This window comes from Eumetopias jubatus, unplaced genomic scaffold, assembly GCF_037043125.1.
Source record: "Eumetopias jubatus isolate StellerSeaLion01/CBP00866 unplaced genomic scaffold, mEumJub1_p1.0 scaffold_17, whole genome shotgun sequence".
NCBI lineage: Eukaryota > Metazoa > Chordata > Mammalia > Carnivora > Otariidae > Eumetopias > Eumetopias jubatus.
Window position 1 is genome coordinate 40427579 of NW_028274823.1, and position 23034 is coordinate 40450612.

Below are 23034 nucleotides of genomic sequence, written 5' to 3' on the forward strand. Positions count from 1 at the left end.
GCAGGGTTCACTGACAAATGGGAAGCTATGAGAGAGATCATTGCTGCATTGCAGACGCTTGGCTTGGCAGCCTTCAGGGATCAGACAAGAGAGCCTAGAGGTGGCAAAGGGGCTGACTGAGGAGTAGGGAGAAAGGCGGGGTGTGGTGTGGATGGACCTGGGATCTGGTTGGAATTCAGGTCAAAATGGGGAGAGACTGACAGGAGACCCCCAGGCATTCTTGACCTGTGCATCCCACTGGTCAGGAAAATGGAGTGATGCTTACAAAGGGAAGCTGGGGAAGAAGTGGGGGAGGTGAGTCCAGCTCGGGGGCATTGTTGAGGCTGAGAGCCCCGGGCAGCCTCTGGCGGTGCCGTGAAGGCTCAGGGCCAAGAGCCAGACGCTGTGTGCCGGGGAGGGGCGAGAGGGCTAGTGCGGTCTGTCAGCCGTGACCCCTGTTACCCGCTGCTCCCAGCGCCCCAGAGAGGTCACTGCTGCAAGTTGGAGGTCAGACAAAATCCCATGTATGGCAGCTCCTTGAAGGGAGTTGGTGGTGAAGAGAAGGAAGGCTCAGGCGTCTGAGATGAAGAAGAGCCAGGGCCTCGAGGGGAGAGAGGGGATGACAGTGGATGGGGCAGAGTTCCAGCAGAGGAGGGCGGAGGAAGTGGTGGGGTGAGGCCCAGGGCTGGGCCTTTCATTTCTCCAGAAACCAGAGCCATGAGTTCTGTGCAGGAAGAAGTCCCCACGCCCTCTTATTGCCACCCCAGCTCGGACACAAGTTGGCTCCACGTCACCAAAGCACTCATAGAAAATAGTGTTCTCCCCCTTAGCTCCACAAATGCTACCCAAAAGCCCCTGGTCTTCTTGGAAATTTTAAAAACCATCTCCTCCTCCTTCTAACTGATGTCTATATATCAACCCTGTTTACCTCTATTGAATTTTGTGAGACAGAGCTATGTCCTACTGGGAGATAAATATCTTATAAAAATGTTGAGGGGAGATTCCCACTAAAAGTTAGACAGACCTGGGAAATTTTAATTATATTTGCTAAAGTAGCATTTTTTGTGTGGTTAAAAATGGGTCATGAAAGAAGACATAATACAAAGCATAAAGTCTGGTTTCCCTAAAAAGAGGGGGCTTGGTCTGTAGTCAAATTACATTGCAACCTCTTCAGCGGTGGGTCTCACACTATAACTTGCATCAGAATCCCCTGGAGGGCTTGTTAAAAATCAGGATTTCTGGACCCACCCCCAGAGTTTCTGATTCAGGAGGTCTGAGGCAGGACCTGAGAATCTGCATTTTTAACAAGCCCCCCCCACCCCACCCCGGGGGTGCAGCTGCTGCTGGCCTGGGGACCACAGAGAGGACCCCTGCTCTCCAGGGCTGTAAGGCTTGAGAAATCCTGGCCTAAAGAAATCAGCTTAACGCGCCTGTGCCCTCCCAACTCCTCAGACTGGCTTGCCTTTGTGGGCTGGAGGCCCCCCAGGGCAGGTGTCCCTGCAGGGACAGGAGGGAGAACCTTCTCCCCTTCTTGGTGTCCTTCTCTGCTCTTCACTTTAGCTCAGCTGCATTAATGGAGCGCCTGCTGGGGGCCTGGATCCCCAAACTGCTCTAGGTACTAGCAGTCCTTGCCTTTTCTTTTCCTGTGCCCCTCCCCACACCTACCTCAAGCCTGGCCTGGGACTAGAAAAATAAAATGCCAATTCCTACAGTGGAACAAACTCAGTGAAGGAAGGCGCAGTTTTAGCTGAATGCGGCTCTTTCCGCAAGGCTGGTTCTAGGGCAGCCGGGCTCCTCCAGGACACTGGGCAGTTGCAGCAGGCCCCCCTTGCTCAGGGCAGTAAGGACAGGCAGCCAGGCTGCCTAGAGAGGGAGCAGGGGTCCAGACAGCGTCTCTCAAGCATTCATGTGCACATGGATCCACGTGGGACGTTGGTAGACACAGGTTCTGATCAGTGGGTCTGAGTGGGGATCGAGTGTGCATTCCCAGCAAGCCCCCGTGTGATGCTGGTGCTGCTGGTCCCTGGACCAGACTCAGAGTAGTGAGGTTATGCTTTGCTTTCCTGGAGAAAAATTCTATTAATCTCTTAAAATTATAGCAACAACTATCAACCCAGGATTCATTACCCTTTAAAAGCAAAGGGCTGCCTTCTTTAGAGCCCGGCGGTTAGGGTTGATTCAAACTCTAGCTGTGTCCTCTTGGGAGAGTCATTTCAGTGTCATGACCCTTAGTTTCCTCCCTCTGATATGAAGCTGATGATACCTAGCTACTGGAATTGTTACGAGATTTCTGTGAACTCATGTATGTAATGCCCCCCTCGCCCTGGTGAGTTCCCTCTAATATCTCCATTCTGGGTGCTTGGGAGGACTTCAGCCCAAGGAAGGAGCCCAGCTGGGGAGCAGCCTCCTCAGGTACTGTCCCCACCCACTTGCTAGCTCCCCGGGCTTCCTCTACCCCCATGTGAGCAGGGCCGGAGGAACTACCGCTGCCCCTCCTTTAAAATGTTTACTGTAGAGCTCCTGGGGGGTAGGGCCCGAGATGAATCAAAAGTGGCCTTTTGGTCCCAGCTCCAAGAAGCTCACAGTCTAATGGGAACCAAGTCAGGGATAGCTTATCACAACAGCATGTAGGAACTCTTCCTTAGGAAAGGAATGCTGGGGAAACTTGAGGCAGAAGAGGAAGTAACTCTGGGGGACCAGCATCAGAAAAATGCTTTCCAAGAGAGAAGATGCCCAAGCTGGGTTTTGGAGGATGAGTAGGAGTTTACCATGCTGCTTGGAGGGGTGCAGGGGATGGCATTTTAGGCAGTAAGAATTCTGGTGAGCCAGGAGGGCCAGAGTAGAGGGCCTGTGTGGGGAAGTGGGGCTGAGGCTACCAAGGCAGGAAGGTGGGCAAGGAGCCCAGCCTTTACCTGGCAGGGGGTGGGGAAGCAGGACTCTGGTGGCCTGAGAGGCTCGGCATTTTGGTGTCAAGAAGGAAGGAGTTGGTTGTCAGATGCACTAGAGAGATCGAGAAAGCTTAGGGCTAACTGCCGGGCCCTTCGGATGCAGCCACTAGGACGTCACCAGTGCCCTGGAGGAGAGCACTTTTCAGGGAGCAAAGGGGACAAGAAGTAAAGAAGAGTAAGTACGTGAAGATTCCTCCATGAATTGGGTGTGAAGGAAGAAAAAGATGAGCGAATTAGACGAGAAGACCCAGGGGAAGGAAGAGGGGAAAGTGCTGTGCTGCAGACAGGATTTTGAACCTGTCTGCTGGTCCCCCAGAATGCCAGCGCTTAAGGCTGCAGACTTTAGTATTAACAGTGAGTGACAATTAGGGCACTACTTGCTAATGTTTGTTGAACTCTTTATGAACTAGGGTTTTCTATACATTAGGTCAGCCCCGTGAGGCAGGGACAGTCATTGTGCCCATTTCACAGGTGAGAAAACTGAGACACCGTAAGATTAGGGACTTGCCTAAGGCCATGTGGCTGGGAAGCGATGGGGCTGGGATCTTAGGCCAGGCCTTTACCACCCTGTGCTGAGCAGCACCATCACAGCTGCCATCTCTCAGGGACTCCCAGCCCCGTCCAGACTTGTGTCCCTACCCCAGCACTTGGGTCGGGGGTTCCAAGACCCCCGGGGTCCAGCCCCCTAGAGGTCTGATGGGGAAGGGACACCCAAGTGCCTGGCAGCCCACTCTACGTGGACAGTTCCTGATAGAGAGAACCCACAGAACCAGGGCCCAGCTAGCCTGGTCCCCACAGCCCATGCCATAGCGTGCCACTCGGTCCATGGTTAAACACAGTCCTGCTCTGGAAAACACACTTGTGGCTGAGGTCACCAGAGAGACCTTCCCCATTGAACCTCCATCGTTGGGCAATTCAGCTTCCGTGGCACTTCTGAGTAATTCCGGTGACTTATCTCTTCTCAGATAAGAAGAATCTTGTATCTTATCTCAGAGCCACCTGCTCTGCCTGGAATGAGGCCAGCTCTCCTCAGTGAGCGTTGCCCCCCACTCCCAACAGCAAAACTGTGAGGTGCAAAAATGGAGAAGCTGCTAGAAGGAAAGGGGCAGGGGAAGCAGAGGAAACAAGAGCTCCCCCTCTCCTGGCACAGGGCAAACAAACAGCCCAGTGCATGTTGACCTTGGCTGTGTGACCTTGAATGAGCCAGATGCCCTCTTTGGGCTGCAGGTTCCTCTTTGTGCAATAACAGATCTTCGAAGTCCCGATAATCCAGGTGTCTGTAAGCATGTAGAAATATTTTGCCTCAGGATGACATGCAAATGTTTTCCTCCTAATTCCATGTCTTCCTGAATCTGTGGCTTCCTCTGGGTGCCACCCCACCCCACGTTCAGTGCCAACCTTTTGTTTCAAAGTCAGAGAGACCCAGCTGGGTAGACCATGAGCCAAGGGCTATGACTCACTCCCAGCTCCCCACAAGGTCCCTTGGGTTTTGGGACCTCTCTCTGGGGCTCCATGTGGCACGGGGCTGTGCTGGGGCTGGCAGGCCTGCAGAGACCTGGGAAGGCCTCTCCTCTCCCAGAAATGCATCCTTTTCCACACCCGGTGTGACAGTGGAGGGCACAGTGCGGTTTACTCCTCTAGTTTAACACTGGTTTCTGCCCCAGGAGGCTCAGCGGACAAGGGAGGTGCAGGAGGACAGGGGTGCTGGCTGAGGAAGGCGGAGCGATGCCGACAGCCCCTTAGCCAGGGGGCCTGCCTAGCCCTGGTGAGACACCAAAGCATGTGTGCAAAATAAGCGTGTGTGGAAAAAAAACCAAAAAACCACCAACAGAAAACCAAGTGCGTGTGTAAAAGCTCCTCCTTCCTGGGGAGGGGCGAGGATAAAGTGTTGAAGAGACCAGCCCGGCCTAGAGGACAAGTCCAGCGTCATTCTCTAGCCCCGAGGCACTGAGCACCTGCTGTGTGCACCACATGGCCCAGGCTGCGCCCAGCACCTTCCTGGCACCACAGCCCCTCAGTAACCGGCAGGCAGCTGAGTCACCCGACTCTTGGAGGAGAAGGCGAGGCCCATAGAGGTGACCAGCCTTGTGGCTCCTGGACCCACTCCCAGGCAGTGTGGTCTCCTGAGGGGTCCCAGGGAGGCAGGTGCAGAGGAGAAGCATTTGCTAGACTGAGGGGCGGTGGGGGGGCGGGGGGGATCTGAAGGGAAGTCATAAAGGTGTGTCATGTTCTGCCTCACATGCCTTTCCTATGTTCAGTCACTCGGACTTGCTGCCCTCATGCATGCTCCCAGGCAGCTCCCCTGGGATAAGACAGCCATCTGTCCCCATCAGCCAGGGTAGCCCTGGACAAAACACCCAAGCCTCAGTCCTCTGATGCTGCTGGGAAAGGTGTGAGGGGGCTTTGGAACTCCCACACCTTCCTGCAACAGTGCTCTGGCCCCAGCCAGCACCTCTCCCCTCCCCTCCCACCCGCTCCCCGCCAAGGAGTGAGTCCAAGGAGAGCACCAGGGCCTGCCCAGGTTAGGGCTGCTGCTTCTGGGAGGGGTTGGCTCCGCTGGTCACGCCCAGGAGGTGGGGCATGGGAAGGGGGTCCCCTGCCCGGGTATGTGCACTGTCCCTCTCAGTCAGTGATTGGTGCTGGTGCTGCTGGAGCCCCTGGAGCCCCTGGAGTACCTGGAGGCCCCGGCTTGGCCTGCGGCAGTGCAGACACCCCCTCGCCCTCCTGGAGCCGCAGGCTGAGGAGGGGCTCACACACAGGACTATGTACTTAATCTGCCGTCAGCACTGCTGAGACCACATCATGGGGCAGCCTGGGCTGGGGAAGGGGCAGCTTCCCTGAGATCAAAGCGGGAGTCGGGGTCCTTGAGGCAAGCCCTCCAGATACACTCGTCCCGTAGGCTCAGGAGGAGGAGAAAGGGGCAGAGAGCATTCCAGGCAGAGGGAACAGAGTAAGGATGTATGAAAGGCAGTAGAGGTGGGAGGCTTCAACTCTGGAGGAGTGGGCGGTGGGAAGGAGACAGGATAGCTGCCTGGTAGGTACCCTCAGCTGTGGGGGTGCCAGAGAGAGAAACCGAGGCAGAGTGTGTCACATGAGCACTGGCCAGAGTTCCCTAACCTCTGTCCTGTGCCTGGCTTGAGTTAGTAGGGAAGTCTGGGATACCTCTCTCACTCCCCTTGACCTTTCCCAGACCCGTCCCACAGTTCCCTCCTCCAGCAAGCCCCTGGGATCGCTCGGACCGCTCAGATCTCACTCTTGAGTGCCTGCAAGCTGCATTTTATGAAGCTCCTGTCCTGGCTTATTTTGCTATCCTGTGTAATGAGCATTTGGAAAACTATCTCCCTCAGCACCAGGCACAGAGCCAGAGTTAGAAAGTAAATAAGGGATCAACTCAATCAAACCACTCATCCCCTAAAACTCCCGGAGACTAGCTAGAGTAGCTGCATAGGAACTAGGGCGCCCTGGGCATTGGGGGCAGCAAAAGTGTGCTGAATGAATGAAGGCGTGGACGAAAGCGGGCGTGGAGGGGATTGGAGGCACTGTAGACTGTTCTCGAGGGCAGTGGCCCGTTTCCTTCCCAGGGGAGATGCAGTTAGGCGAGCATGGGCATCGGTGCTGGTTTCTGTCCTGGTTCCACCAGGCCAGTCAGCTGCCCCCTCGGAGCAGCTCTGGGTTCGGTTCCTTCTGTTCCTTGCCACCCAGGAGGCCGCAGTGTGAAGCGGCTGTGCCAAGGGGGGCAAGGTGAGAGCGAGTGTGAGTGGGGACGCTGTCTCCTGGTCTGCAGGATGGAGAACCTGTTCATCAACCGCTTCATGCACATGTTCCAGTCTTCCTGGAGCGACTTCGCCGATTTTGAGAAAATCTTCGTCAAGATCAGCAACACTATTTCTGGTGAGCGTGCTGACCCCTTTCTTGGGGTCTCTCGTGGGGCTGGAGAGACTTGCCTGGGACTTGGAAAGGGCTGCCCCACCCCTGCTCCAGCATGGCAGCTGGCTCCATGGGCTGGGCTGCCCTGGCCTCCCCATCAGCCAGGCCCGCACCCCTGCCCAAGCCCCCGCGGTTCCCCAGTGACCCTCATGCCCAGAGGTTTCCCCTCCTTGGACATTCAGGGCTAAGCACCCTCCAGCTCACTTCATCATCAAAAGTCTCAAAAGTGTCAGAAATTTGTGTTTACATGAATCGGTCATTTATGATACTTCTGAACAGAGTAAAAGCAGAACTTAGCTTGTTTTTTAAGCATTTACAGAAAAGTGACCTTGGGTTCCCTTGGCCTAGGATGTGTTCGGTAGGTGTGGGCTTGCAATAGCATGTTCATTGCCAGGGAAGGCCCAGGAAGGAAAAACAGCGAAGGTAAGGAAACAGGAATGATGGATGAAGGGTGGGTATTGAAAGAAGCACCCGGGGAAAACTCCCTTTGCAAACTCCTCCCCAGGAGGCCCCTCTACTCCCTTCATTCTCCCTCCTTCTTCCCCCTTTTGTTCCCTATTCTCTCCCCCCTTCTTCCTCTTTCTCCCCCATCGCCCCTCTTCTCCCCGCCTCGCCCCCTTCTCCCCATCTCCCTTCTCCCACTTCTCCCTGCTTTTCCCCCTTCTCCCCCCTCCTCCCTCCATCTCCCCCTTCTCCCTCCATCTCCCCCCTCACACCCCTTCTCCCCCATTCTCCCTCCTTCTCCCTCCTTCTCCCTCAGTCTGTCTCCATCCTGGGTGGAAAGACTGGAGTCCATTCTTCCCCTAGAGGCACAATGACGTACAGCAGATCTCTAGAACATACCCATCTTACTTAACTGAAACTTTATGCTCATTGGTTAGTAACTCTGCATTTCCCCTCCTGCAGCCCCCGGCAACCACAATTCCACTCTGGTTTTATAAGTGTGACTGTGTTAAATACCACATGTCAGTGGCATCGTGCAGTATTTGTCTCTCTGTGACTGGCTGGTTTCACTTAGCCTGATGTCCTCCACGTTCTCCCATGCTGGCACATCCTGCAGGATGTCCTTCCTTTTATAAGGTTGTTCCCACACCTTGGCTGTTACGAACTCTGCTGCAGCGACCATGGAAGTGCAGATATCTCTTCCAGATCCTGATTTAAATTCTTTGGGATAAATACCCAGAAGTGAGATCACTGGATCATGTAGTAGTTCTAGTTTTAGGAACCCACCCTGCTGTTTTCCATAGTGGCCAACAATTTGCATTCCCACCAATAGAGCACAAGGGTTCCAGTTTCTCCACATCCCCTCCAATACCAATTGTCTTTTGTTTTTATAATAGCCATCCTGACAGGTGTGAGGCAGTATCTCATTATGGTTCTCATTTGCCTTTCCCTGATGATTAGTGACATTGAGGATTTTTTCATATACCTGCTTGCCATTTGTCTGTTCAAGTCCTTTGCCCATTTGTTGATCAGGTTATTAGTGGTTTGTTTTGTTTTGTTTTGTTTTTTGTTTTTGCTGTTGAGTTGTAGTTCTTTATATATCAGCTGTTCGGTTTGCAAATGTCTTCTATTCTGTAGGTTGTCTTTTTACTCTGTTGACTGTTCCCTTTGCTGTGCAGAAGCTTTTCAGTTTGATGCAATCCCATTTGTCCATTTTTGGTGGTGTTCTTGAGAAAGGAATTCTTCAGGAACATTCTGAGCCACCAAGGGCAGCTCAGGGAGGACAGGGGTAGTGCCATGACCTGAGCCAGGGGTCAAGGTGTAGGGCACAGTCAGCGGAATCCGTGGTTGACCAGCTGGCCGGCAAATGCCTGGGAGACAGGACCCAGCAGGGACTCTGGTCCTCAGCCAGGGTCGGGAGGGCTGCAGCCCGGGTTGCCCCACTCAGAGCTCAGGCAAGGCCATGATTTTCTCCCCTCTAGAGCGGGTCATGAACCACTGGCAGGAAGACCTCATGTTTGGCTACCAGTTCCTGAATGGCTGCAACCCGGTGTTGATCCAGCGCTGCACCAAGCTGCCCGAGAAGCTCCCTGTGACCACAGAGATGGTGGAGTGCAGCCTGGAGCGGCAGCTCACTTTGGAGCAGGAGGTCGAGGTAGGAGCTGGTTGTCAGGTGATTTCGGCCATGGCCAGCTCAGATGGCCAGGTCACACTCTGTAGGGCAGAAAGCACTTTCTGCTGGCCGGTGCTCGCGAGCCCTCAGGCCGCTGTCTCCAGGAGCCTCTGCCAGGCTGATGATGAGATCAGCTGCCCTCAGTGAAGTGGTCTCTTCCTGTCCCTGGGCATTTATGGAAAATGTCTTGTCCAGTGTAGAAAGAGGTATTGAGGGTGAGATTTCTCAATGCTCAGGGCTGGGAGGATATCTGTATTTTCAATATCAATATCACTAATTGAAGGAGCTCCCTCTCAGTAGAGTCTAGTTGTGGGCCAGGCTTTGTGAGAGATGCTTTACATACACAGCTGTCGGATTGTCACCAACCTTGCAAAGGTAAGGAAAATGGAGAAAGAAGCAAGCCTTGTAGCAGCACAGGAAAAAGGGGAGAAAATGGTTGGAATTTTTAACTTTCTAATTAGAAATGTTGGTGTCTTCTGCTTCTGCCCTCACCCTCCTCCCAGCCCTCCTCTGGCTCACCTGCAGGGATCTGAGGGCCGGGGATGGCCCTTGCTCTCCAGTCGGTTGGCCTCTTCCACCAGAGCCAGGACAACAGGGGCCCCTGCCCTTGCCTGCCAGGTGTCTAGGTGGCCTTCTGTTTCTGGTCACCATGTCTTGTTTGCTCAGCTTGCCTTGGGGCCCCAGCTAGAGTCTGCGCCACCTGTGGACAGCCTCCCAGCCCCCACCTCCTGCCCACCTGACTCTAGAGGGCCGCCTGCCCAGCTGACCATCCCCTCCCCCAGGGCACACAGTCCCAACCCCTTCACCCTGGACCTGCCTGGGCCCAGGACACTACCTGGTCACATGGACAGCTGATGAGGACAACGCACGCCCCCCCGCCCACAGGCACATACACACGTGTGCACACACAGCAGCATTCCTTTGTAGATTTTATTTCTGGCCAGATTAACTTTGATTCGGTGACTGTAGGTTCCACACTTCAAGTCAGAGAATCATACAACCTTGAAAGCCACAGAATCCTAGAATGGGAAGAGACTGCGAAGCTCTCTGGTAGGGGGACAGCTTCTGCTTGGGAGTCCTTGCAACCTCCAGGGCCTGGGGTTGTGGCTGTCTTTGTCACAATGGCCACCTTTCCTCTGAGTGATGGTTTAGAGGCTCAGCTGTGGTTTTGGTCACGAAGCAATAATCTAATAGCTATCACTGACTAGAGTCTTAAACACCATCCATCTCTTATACACACCTCCCGTCTCTTACTCGCCTACCTCCTGTCCCTTACACACACACCACCTATCTCTTACACACACACCTACCATCTCTTACACACACACCGCCTCTTACACACCTACCATCCCTTACACCTACATCTCTTACACATACATCTGTCTCTTACACACACACTTCCCATCTCTTACACACACACACCTCCCATCTCTTACAACACAATTCTTTTTTTTTTTTTTAAGATTTTACTTGTCAGAGAGAGAGCACAAGCAGGCGCAACAGCAGAGGGAGAGGGAGAAGCAGGCTCCCCGCTGAGCAGGGAGCCCAACGTGGGGCTCGATCCCAGGACCCTGGGATCATGACCTGAGCCGAAGGCAGACGCTTAACCGACCGAGGCACCCAGGCGCCCCATAGCACAGTTCTTTGTTCCCTGCAGCAGTCATTAGGGCCAGGAAATGGGGCCTCTGCACCAAAAGGAGAGGACAGGGACACCAGCCAGGCAAGAACACCAGTGTCCAGTGCAGAGTCCCAGAACGTCGGAACTAAGAGATAAGTTTCCCCCTCAGTTTTCAGAAGGATGACCCTGAGACCCAGAGAGAGGAGGTGACTTGGGATAACAGAGCAGTGCCCCGGGCATAGGCCCAAGTCCCAGGCCTCCTGGTTCCCTGGCCTGGGTTCACAGGGCCTCCTGTTAGCCTGGCATTCATCACCTTAACTAACCGGGGTCTCCTTGAGATTGGATTGGCAGCCACTTCTGTGCAGTACTCATGATGGTCATGTCCAATCTGAAAATCCAGTTGTCCAGCCCATGACAGGAGCCCACCCAACCCTGAGATCCACCAACCCATGTGTCTCTGCCTTCTTGACAAGGTGATCCCAAGGGGCCCTGTCACAAGCTCTCCTGAAACCAGCCCCGCCTCACACTCCTTCCCTGGTGAGCAGTGGGCACAAACTCCTTTCTCCTCACCCCTGGCCCACACACACTGCAGACAGACAGCTCAGAGTTCATCACTGGTGTCAGGTGACTGCCATGGTCCTTCGAGTCGGAAAAGGAGGCAGATGGTGTCCTTAGCTCCTGTCCGGCCTTTGGTCCCCCTTGGGGGGACTCCTGAAGCCTGCGGTGGGTGGCCCAGCACACCCTCCACAGGCAGAGTTGTGGCCACACATCTCACCTGAGCACCTGGGGACCCAGCTCTGCAACATCGCAGACCCCCCTCCCCAGCTGCATCCATTACTCACCCAAAATAAGAAAGGCCTTAGAAGAAGCGCCACCCGTCCTATCCCCAAATTCTTCAAATTCGGGCCTGAGTGGGCACCAATTTTATGAAAGGAACCCTCACAGCACTCAGGTTGGACTCCCTGTAGAAGACTGAACTATATTCTGCAAAGAGTGGCTTTCTCCCTTCCCCGCATCCCAGGCACATTGTTTTTGGTTTTTTTATTTTTGTTGTTGTTGTTGTTGTTTTTGAAGTATAACAACCAGAGAAAAAGAGACCGAACCAGGAGTGTCAGCAAGCCCAATGAATTTTCACCAAGTGACCCCACCGTGCCACCAGCCTCAGACCAGGAAGCAGAACACACCACCCAGGGACACAGACCCCTCCTGCCCCTGAAGACCTACCCCCCCAAGCCCTTAAGAGCTCCCCCCCAGGACCCTGCAGACCCCTGCTTCTGTAGACCCCACCCCTGCAGATGCCCCCTGCAGAAGCCTCCACCCCTGAAGACCCGCCCCCATTTCACCTCCCAAGGGTGACCCGGCCATGACGCTGTGTAAGTGGAGGCTGGCGGCGGCGCTCTTCGGGATTTTCATTCCGTTGTCTATTTTGTCTGCAGTCTGTCTGCTTCCTTATTACACTGCCACCCTGCGGGATTGCCCAGCATCTTCCATGAGGGCCAAGCAGCTTCCAGGGACAACACATGCAGAATGGGCCCCTGCCATTCCTTCACATTACCAGAAAACTACCACAACCTCTGAACACTCTGAATGTAAATCAGCCCAGAGTCAGAGAACAAAACTGCACATTCTGAGCCCTGATCAGATGCTAGGGGCCTCTGAAGCCACCTCTCCCTCCCCCTGGGCCTGGTTCTGGGGTCCATCACTGGCTGAGACCGATGGGGCCATATTTCCTCTTGCCTCCTGCAGCAAGGGAACATCTTCATCGTGGACTTTGAGCTGCTGGATGGCATCGATGCCAACAAAACAGACCCCTGCACCATGCAGTTCCTGGCAGCACCCATCTGCTTGCTATACAAGAATCTGGCCAACAAGATTGTCCCCATTGCCATCCAGGTAGGCTGCCTACCCTGCTCCTTTCCCAGACGGCTCTGCCCTCAGCAGCCAGGGCTTGGGGGGCAAGTTTTCTGGGTATCTGCACCTGAACCTCCAGGAGGAGGTGGCCACTCTGCCTTACATCTCCCAGGGGCAGGGAGGGGGTTGCCGAAAGCTGAAGCTCTGCCAGGGGGACAGGAAAAACAAGAACTTAGGACTTCCTGTCAGCAGTGGCGGGGGGGGAGGCTGGCCATGAGAAGCAGAAAGGGCTCCCCTCCCCAGGATACACTCGACAGATTCCTGCTGAGGACCTGATAACACACTACACCCCTCGCTCCCACCCAGCATCCTGACCAGGGGCCCCAAGTCAAAACACCAAAAGGGGCCTGGCAGTTGAGGCTGTGAGATGAGCTGGAGACTGAGGCCACTAAGGGGGTACCATGGAGGCTGAGGTCAGGAAGGGACCAGTCCTGCAATGCTGCCTTCTAGTGCCTGTGGGTTCTCATTTCCGCCAAAGATGATGGAGGAGGAGAAAGAGGAGCAGTCTGGGGGAGAGGAGGCTGGGGCCGAGCTAACTCTCCCTGTTGCTGGCTGCTCTCTGCACCCCAGAGCACCAAGCACACTGTGAGCGCGGGTAAGCAGACAGCGGGAAAGAACACCCAGGGCAGGACCAGATGTAGGTCTGTGAAGGGGGCTGCTGCCCCGGGCCCCTGCGGGCGACAGGTTGGACAAGCAGGCAGCAGACTTGACTTTGAGCTAGCTGTGAACCGGGCGTTGAGTGCTATGGGCATAATAGCAGGTGGTTTGCCCCGTGCTAACCCCATGACAGGACTGTCCCAAAGGTTAGCCTGTGCAGTCCACAGTCCCTTACCCTCAACTCTGAAATCTAAGAAGCCCTAAAACTGCTAGGTTTTTCAAGTTTGCACCAAATTCACTGGCAGCAAAACTTGCTCTGAACCGAAAGGAGAGACTGTTTAGAAGCTTTGCCCCATCCAATGTGGTATGCATGTCTATCAGAGAAATACTGATGCGTTTGATTGTAAAATATTATGTTGCCCCAGACCCAGGGCGGGGAAGAGAGGTGTCATATTTGAAGTTTGAAGTATATGCACTGCTAAAATCCTAAAACTTCTGGATTCTGAGATACTTGGTCATCAGGGTTTTGGCCCAAGACCTGGCTTTATTCATATAATGGTCATGACAAGCCTCCGAGGTCGGAGACTACTGCTGCGTGTCATTTCCAGCAGGTGAGAGAGCAGACACAGGTGCACACTGTCAGCACAGTGGGGATAAGTGCCAGGCCGTCTGGCTCTAGAGTTCATACTCACCCCAGTCTCCTGGTCTCGGGGACACATCTTCCCCCAGAGGAATTCCCAGCCTAGCAGAGAGAAGCCCTATGCTTAAGAAACTGAAGCAAAAGGTAAAGGGACAGGCAACAGAAGAGAAGCAAACAGAACTAAGAGACTCAAGGAGAGGAGCTGTTTACCACTGGCAGGCACCCTGATGCAGCCCGTTCTCCAGAGACTTCTTGGAGTGGCCTGCAGTCAGGGACCTGCCGCTTGCTAGCAGATGTGGGACCTTTGGCAAGTCACAGTGTTCCTCAATCTCTTCCCTCTGATGAAAATGCAACCTTTGCAAACTATAAAGAACCATGAAAATGAAAGCCAGAGGATAATAAATCCAAACTGGTTCTTTGAAAGGTCCAAGAAAATCGATAACCCTGTCATGAAAGGAAAAAAGAGCAAAAATACACAAGATTAGAAATAAGAAGACAATTGCAAGGGTGTTTGTTTTCTTTAAGAGTAATAGCATGGCAACAAACTTGAAAAGCTGGAAGCAATGGGTAAAAACCTGGCAAAATATAAATTATGAGAAGAAATTGCAGAAAACAGGCCAATATCCATATAAGCACCTGGGAAGCTGACTAAACACCTAGCAGAGTGAGGGGCCTGGGTGCTGAGCAGCTGAGCTCCATCCAGCCTTTACGCAGCAGACACTTGCCGAGCTGTTTCACCAGTTTCAGCTCCGGAACTCATTCTGGGAAGCTGGCATAACCATCGTGCTAAAGCCCCCCACACGCAGGCTCCCAAAGAAAGCTGAAGACCAATCCAAGTCACAAACACAGAGTTTAAAGGAAATCCGAATGCAATTAAAGTGAATGCAGCAGTGTCATGAACGACTAATAGGTCATAACCAAGGAGGGTCTATTCCAAGAAGTTTCAGTAGCAAGAAAACTTCTGGCATAATTCATGACACGAGTAAGGAACAAGCTTGTGATTGTATCGAGTGACACCAATAGGGAACTTAATAACATTTAGTAGCCACAACTAATAAATATTAAAATAGCGATGGAAGGAATCTTTTTCTCTGTTATAGAGACAGGAAACGTCATTCAAAAATGGCAACCCTAAAAAAATGGCAACCCTAAAACCATTTCTGTTATCATAAATAAGGATGCTGATGTCACTGTTGTCACTCAACACTGTCCTTGAGGTCCTGGCACCGGTGACAAGGAAGAAAATAATAAGCATGTGAAAAAAACAGAAAAGACTCTTTTGGTAATGATATGATGGTGGACCTAGAAAACCTAAGAGACTCTCATTTTTCAAAAAGCTAATAGAATTAATATGTGGATTTTTCAATGTGTCTGGATAAATAGACTCCTCAAAGGCACCAGTAGCATTTATCCACACTAACAATATGATATAATACCATATAACCTGTAAAATTATTTTTTTAATAATTTTATTTATTTGAGAGAGTGAGAGAAAGAGCATGAGCAGGGGGAGTGGGAGAGGGAGAAGCAGACTCCCCACTGAGCAGGGAGCCCGATGTGGGGCTCGATCCTGGAACTCCGGAATCATGACCTGAGCCGAAGACAGATGCTTAACCGATTGAGCCACCCAGGGCTATAAAATGAAATCTTAACAAGTGCTTTCTTTCATATTGAACAAGAAAAGTTTATATCATAAAAATGTCAGTTCTACCATATTTAATCATACGGATTTAATGCACTGCCAATTAAAATTTCAGGCAGGTTTTCTCTTTTTTTTTTTTTGGTAGGGCATGGGGGAGAGATGAAGGTGAGAACACAGAACAAAAGAATTTAAAAATTCATATGGAAAAAGAAGTGTTCAAGGATAGCCAAAAGTTTTTTGAAAGATTAAAAACAAGGAGGACTTCCCTTGCTCAATATTAAGGAGTACTGTAAGGTCACTGTTCACAGAAGGTGCTACCCATCACAGACAGACTTGGGGGTGGGCAGTATATAAAGAGGCCAGAAATAAGCCCAATAAATAAGAATTTAACGTATGAGAATGGTGGTTTCTCAACTCAGTGCAAAGGTATGGAATTTCAATGATGTAATCACAGCTGCCTTCACAGAAGGAAAAGATTAAATTGAACCCATGTCATATTATTTACAAAAATAAATGTCAGAGGAAATAAAGATTAAAATATAAAAAAGTAAAAAGAATTTAGGAGAACAATGTTAATATGGGTGCTAAGGAGACTTCTTTTAAAGTAAAAACAGGGGGCTCCTGGGTGGCTCAGATGGTTAAGCGTCTGCCTTCGGCTCAGGTCATGATCCCAGGGTTCTGGGATCGAGCCCCACATCGGGCTCCTGGTTCAGCAAGGAGTCTGCTTCTCCCTCTCCCTCTGCCTCTCTCCCTGCTCATGCTTTCTCTCTCTCTCTCTCTCTCAGTATCTCTGTGTCTCAAATGAATAAATTAAAAAAATCTTAAAAAAAAATTTAAAGTGAAAACAGGAAACCAAGAAGTTATAAAGGAAAAGATAGCATATTGGATTACATAATGTTTTAAAAATTAAATGGTAATTAAGAGGGTACATGATGTAATGAGCACTGGGTATTATATAAGACTCATGAATCACTGAACTCCACCTCTGAAATAAAAATGCACTATATGTTAATTGAATTTAAATTTAAAAAAACCCAAAGTATAATCCTCTCAAGTTTCTGTCTTCTACTGGAAGTATTTTATCATGACACTAATGTAAAATATTCAAATAAATATAGTAAATTCATATAAAATATGTAGAAAATTAAATGGTATAATACACCATAAAGGTAAAAGACAAATAATAGATAGGAAATAACTGCTCCACAGGGACAAAGGATGAGTATCTATAATATACACATAGTTGCTTCAAATTGATAAGGAAAAGACAAATATTCCAATAGAAAAATGGGCAGAGAATATGAATAGGCAGTTGATAGAAGAAGAAACATATGGAAAAAATCAGCATATGGAAAAGTTCTCCAGGTCACTAGTAGTTAAGGAAATGCAATGCAAATTAGTTACAATGCGATATCACTTCTGACTCATTAGGTCGGAACCAAAAAAAAAGAAAAGTGGTAACACCCAACCTCTAGCAAGGACAGTGCCTCCCCACCACTGGCCATGAGCAGGTTCATACTATAATAACTGGACGGGTCCGGGCAGCTCGCGGTCAGAACCTGGGCCTGCACCTGAGCCAGTCCTGCAGCACCTGCCTTGTGAGGTGTGCCTCTGAGGTTCTGGACTGCAATGGGAGCTCAGAGGGTCCTGAGGGTGGGGCTGGCATGGCCAGGGTGATAGGAAGGGCTCAGGGTCATGACTGTTCATCTTTTGAGTACCCACGCCATGGAGCAGGTATGTCCCAGCTGAAGGAGCATGCATGGGGCGATATCTCCTAGAACAGCCCTTCCGGGCCGGCAGGCTCTCCTCTAGTGCCCGGTCTGTAGAGACCATAGAGATGCAAGCACTCACAGTAAGGGCACCACAAGCATTGTTCGTGGCGGGAAAACAAACTTGAAGACCATCTGAAGGCAGTAGAGAATTGATTAAATGAAATCTCTTATGTCTGGATGATGAAGTGTTGCACCACCTTTAAAAGGAATGAACTTGATGTAACACAGCAGACCTGAGGGGTTTCCACAATGAGCTATCAAAGCAGAAAGCAAGACACTGGGCAGAGATCATCTCGTCTCATCTATGCAAACGGAATGCGGGAAGTGGCACCCCATCCCATTGACAGGACAGGACCAGTACCTGTGGGCATCGGGGAGTGCAGAAGGACACAGGCTCCCCAGTGGGGGACACTGGGATGGACTGGTCAGGGAACAGGTGAGCAAAAGAAAGAAGAGAAAGACATTATAACAGTGTTTGATTTATGGAAAATTGAACAGGTAAATATGCACATATGCAAAGGAGCTGGATGAGATTATTTTTTATTCTCTTCTCAAGTGACCAGAATTTTTTTTACAACAAGTTTTCTAATCAGAAACAAAAAACTACTTCATTAACCAAAACACAAATTAAAAAAAAAAAATCAAAAACCAAGGAGTTCAGGGTGCATTCTGGAGTCCCACGGTGTCACTGAGCCTGGACAGGAGTGGGGAGGACGGGAGGGTGTGTGAGAGGGAAAGGCCCAAGCCAGCATGGCCTTCAAGGGAGAAAGCAAGGGAGAGTCTGGCCCAGGCAGTGAGAGTGAAGAGGAGGGCTGAAGGCAGTGCCCAAGTCCCGCCCCAGCTCATCTATTTACCCACCATGAGACTTGGGAGACCTACACAACCACTCTGAGCCTCAGTTTCCTTCTATGTAAAATGGCAAGGAATACCTTGCAGGGTGATGGTGCAGATTAAATGAGATAGTACAGGCAGAGCCCCTCACAGCAGAGTCATGTTCCAGAGCATGGCAGGTCACCCATGTGTGCTGGGAGACCAGGTGCTGAGGCAGGTGTCTATGGGGCCAGGCAATTGGTACAGAATGAGTGAAGCTCCAGCGAGGGGTGCAGGCTGTGGGAGGGGCGGGACGGTGGGTAGGGTAGGGCAGCAGGAGGGGTGGGGGCAGCCGGAGAGGTGGAGCCAGTGAAAGGGAAGGGAGTCCATGAGGCATGGAGTATGGGAGGGGTACAACCAGAGAGAGGGGTGGGGGTGCTGTTTATTTTCTTTTATTAATTTTATTTTATTATGTTAGTCACCATATATTACATCATTAGTTTTTAATGTAGTGTTCCATGATTCATTGTTTGCGTATAACACCCAGTGCTCCATGCAGTACGTGCCCTCCTTAATACCCATCATGGGGCTAACCCATCCCCCCACCCCCCCAAAACCCTCAGTTTGTTTCTCAGAGTCCGTAGTCTCTCATGGTTTGTCTCCCCCTCTGATTTCCCCCCTTCATTTTTCCCTTCCTACTATCTTCTTTTTTTTTTTAAACATGTATGTATTTGTTTCAGAGGTAAAAGTCTGCGATTCATCAGTCTTGCACAATTCACAGCGCTCACCATAGCACATACCCTCCCCAATGTCCATCACCCAGCCGCCCCATCCCTCCCACCCCCCTCCACTCCAGCAACCCTCAGTTTGTTTCCTGAGATTAAGAGTCTCTTCTGGTTTGTCTCCCTCTCTGGTTTCATCTTGTTTCATTTTTTCCTCCCTTCCCCTGTGATCCTCTGTCTTGTTTCTCAAATTCCTCATATCAGTGAGATCATATGGTACTTGTCTTTCTCTGATTGACTTTTTTCGCATAGCATAATACCTTCTAGTTCCATCCACGTCATTGCAAATGGCAAGATTTGGGGTTTTTTGATGGCTGCATAATATTCCATTGTGTGTGTGTGTGTGTGTGTGTGTGTGTGTGTGTGTGTGTGTGTGTGTGTATACACCACATCTTTATCCATTCATCGGTTGATGGACATCTTGGCTCTTTCCATAGTTTGGCTATTGTGGACATTGTTGCTATAAACATTGGGGTGCAGGTGCCCCTTCGGATCACTACATTTGTATCTTTGGGGTAAATACCCAGTAGTGCAATTGCTGGGTCATAGGGTAGCTCTATTTTCAACTTTTATTTTTTATTTTATTTTATTTTATTATCTTAGTCACCATACATCATTACTTTTTGATGTAGTGATCCACGATTCATTGTTTTCATATAACACCCAGTGCTCCGTGCAGTACGTGCCCTCCCTAATACCCATCACTGGGCTAGCCCACCCCCCACCCTCCTCCCCTCTAAACGCCTCAGTTTGTTTCTCAGAGTCCATCGTCTCTCATGGTTCGTCTCTCCATCCAATTTCCCCCCCTTCATTTTTCCCTTCCTTCTCCTAATGTCCTCCATGCTGTTCCTCATGTTCCACAAATAAGTGAAACCACATAATTGACTTTCTCTGTTTGACTTATTTCACGTAGCGTAATCTCCTCCAGTCCCATCCATGTTGGTGTAAAAGTTGCATATTCATCCTTTCTGATGGCTGAGTAATATTCCATTGTACATATGGACCACATCTTCTTTATCCATTCATCTGCTGAAGGGCATGTCGGCTCTTTCCACAGTTTGGCTATTGTGGACATTGCTGCTGTGAACATTGGGGTGCATATGGCCCTTCTTTTCACTACATCTGTGTCTTTGGGGTAAATACCCAGGAGTGCAATTGCTGGGTCATAGGGTAGCTCTATTTTTAAATTTTTGAGGAACCTCCACACTGTTTTCCAAAGTGGCTGTACCAACTTATATTCCCACCAACAGTGCAAGAGGGTTCCCCTTTCTCCACAACCTCTCCAACATTTGTTGTTTCTTGCCTTGTCAATTTTTGCCATTCTAACTGGTGTAAGGTGATAGCTCAAGGTGGGTCTCAATGTAAATTTCCCTGATGGCTAATGATGATGAACATTTTTTCATGTGTCTGTTAGCCATTTGTATGTCTTCTTTTGAAAAGTGTCTGTTCATGTCTTCTGCCCATTTTTTTATTTGATGATTTGTTTTTTGGGTGAGTTTGAGAAGTTCTTTATAGATCTTGGATATCAGCCCTTTGTGTCATTTGCAAATATCTCCTCCTATTCTGTGGGTTGTATCTTTGTTTTGTTGACTGTTTCCTTCGCTGTGCAGAAGCTTTTTATCTTTATGAAGTCCCAAAAGTTCATTTTTACTTTTGTTTCACTAGCCTTTGGAGATGTATCTTGAAAGAAGTTGCTGTGGCCGATGTCAAAGAGGTTACTGCCTATGTTCTTCTCTAGGATTTTGATAGATTCCTGTCTCACATTGAGGTCTTTCATCCATTTTGCGTTTATCCTTGTGTATGGTGTTAGAGAATGGTCGAGTTTCATTCTTCTGTATATAGCCATCCAATTTTCCCAGCACCATTTATTGAAGAGACTGTCTTTTCTCCATTGCATATTTTTTCCTGCTTTGTCGAAGATTATTGGACCATAGAGTTGGGGATCCATATCTGGGCTCTCTATTCTGTTCCATTGGTTTATATGTCTGTTTTTGTGCCAGTACCATGCTGTCTTGGTGATCACTGCTTTGTAATATAGCTTGAAATCGGGCAACATGATGCCCCCAGCTTTGTTTTTCTTTTTCAACATTTCCTTGGCGATTCGGGGTCTTTTCTGATTCCATGCAAATTTTAGGATTGTTTGTTCCAGCACTTTGAAAAATGTCATTGGAATTTTGATCGGGATGGTGTTGAAAGTATAGATTGCTCTGGGCAGCATAGACATTTTAACAATGTTTATTCTTCCGATCCATGAGCATGAAGTGTTTTTCCATCTTTTTGTGTCTTCTTCAATTTCTTTCATGAGTGTTCTGTGGTTCCTAGAGTATAGATCCTTTACCTCTTTGGTTAGGTTTATTCCGAGGTATCTTATCGTTTTTGGTGCTATTGTAAATGGAATCGTTTCTCTAATTTCTCTTTCTACAGTTGCATTGTTAGTGTATAAGAAAGCAACTGATTTCCATGCATTGATTTTGTATCCTGCCACATTACTGAATTGCTGTATGAGTTCTAGTAATTTGGGGATGGGGTCTTTTGGATTTTCCACATAATGTATCATGTCATCTGTGAAGAGAGAGAGTTTGACTTCTTCTTTGCCAATTTGAATACCTTTGATTTCTTTTTGTTGTCTGATTGCTGTTGCCAGGACTTCTAGTACTATGTTGAACAATAGTGGCAAGAGTGGGCATCCTGGACGTATTCCTGATCTTAGGGAAAGGCTCTCATCTTTTCCCCATTGAGGATGATATTCGCTGTGGGTATTTCATAGATGGATTTTATGAACTTGAGGAATGTTCCCTCTATCCCTATACTCTGAAGAGTTTTAATTAGGAAAGGATGCTGTCTTTTGTCAAATACTTTTTCTGCATCAATTGAGAGGACCGTCTGGTTCTTCTCTCTCCTCTTATCAATGTGTTCTATCACATTGATTGATTGATTTGTGAATGTTGAACCACCCTTGCATCCAGGGGATAAATCCCACTTGGTCGTGGTGAATGATCCTTTTAATGTATTGTTGGATCCTATTAGGATTTTGTTGAGAATTTTGGCATCCATATTCATCAGGGATATCGGTCTGAAATTCTCCTTTTTGATGAGGTCTTTGCCTCGTTTGGGATCAAGGTAATGCTGGCCTCATAGAATGAGTCTGGAAGCTTTCCTTCTGTTTCTATTTTTTGAAACAGCTTCAGGAGAATAGGTATTATTTCTTCTTTGAATGTTTGGTAGAATTCCCTAGGGAATCCATCAAACTCTGGACTCTTGTTTTTTGGGAGGTTTTTGATCACTGCTTCCCCTCGTTACTGGTTATTGGCCTATTCAGGTTGTCAATTTCTTCCTGTTTAAGTCTTGGCAGTTTATGGGTTTCCAGGAAGGCATCCATTGCTTCCAGGTTGCATAATTTATTGGCATATAGTTGTTGATAATAATTTCTAATAATTGTTTCTATTTCCTTGGTGTTAGTCGTGATCTCTCCCCTTTCATTCATAATTTTATTAATTTGGGTCCTTTCTCTTTTCTTTTGGGTAAGTCTGGCCAGTGGTTTATCAATCTTATTCTTTCAAAGAAACAGATTCTAGTTTCGTTGATCTGATCTACCGTGTTTCTGATTTCTAATTCATTGATCTCTGCTCTAATCTTAATTATTTCTCTTCTGATGCAAGGCTTAGGCATCGTTTGTTTTTTTTTTTTTTCCTCCAGTTCTTTAAGGTGTAGAGTTAGTTGGCGAATTCGGGATTTTTCTATTTTTTTTTTTTTTTTTTTTGAGTGAGGCTTCGATGGCTATGTATTTCCCCCTTAATACCGCCTTTGCAGTATCCCATAGGTTTTGGACCGATGTGTTTTCATTCTCATTGGTTTCCATGAATTGTTTAAGTTCTTCTTTGATTTCCTGGTAGACCCAAACATTCTTGAGCAGAGTGGTCTTTAGCATTCAAGTGTTTAAATTTCTTCCAAATTTTTTCTTGTGATTGAGTTCCAGTTTTAAAGCATTATGGTCTGAGAATATGCAGGGAATAATCTCAGCCTTTTGCTATCGGCTGAGACCTGATTTGTGACCCAGTATTGTGGTCTATTCTGGAGAAAGTTTCATGTGCACTCGAGAAGAATGAGTGTTCTGTTGTTTTAGGGTGGAATGCTCTGTATATATCTATGAGGTCCATCTGGTCCAGTGTGTCATTCAAAGCTCTTGTTTCTTTGCTGATTTTCTGCTTAGATGATCTGTCTATTGCTGAGAGTGCAGTACTGAGGTCTCCTACAATTAACGTATTGTTATCAATATGACTCTTTATTTTGTT

The 23034-nt window shown here is 49.1% G+C and overlaps 1 protein-coding gene across 1 annotated transcript in view; it reads left to right on the plus strand.

Moving 5' to 3' along the window:
- Positions 1-23034, plus strand: part of ALOX5 (arachidonate 5-lipoxygenase) — a 72082-nt gene that overhangs the window by 34176 nt on the left and 14872 nt on the right. Inside the window, exons 5-7 of the mRNA XM_028098603.2 lie at positions 6712-6818; positions 8780-8952; positions 12335-12481. Coding sequence (XP_027954404.1) covers positions 6712-6818; positions 8780-8952; positions 12335-12481 — 427 coding nt within the window. The remainder of the gene's footprint in view (positions 1-6711; positions 6819-8779; positions 8953-12334; positions 12482-23034) is intronic.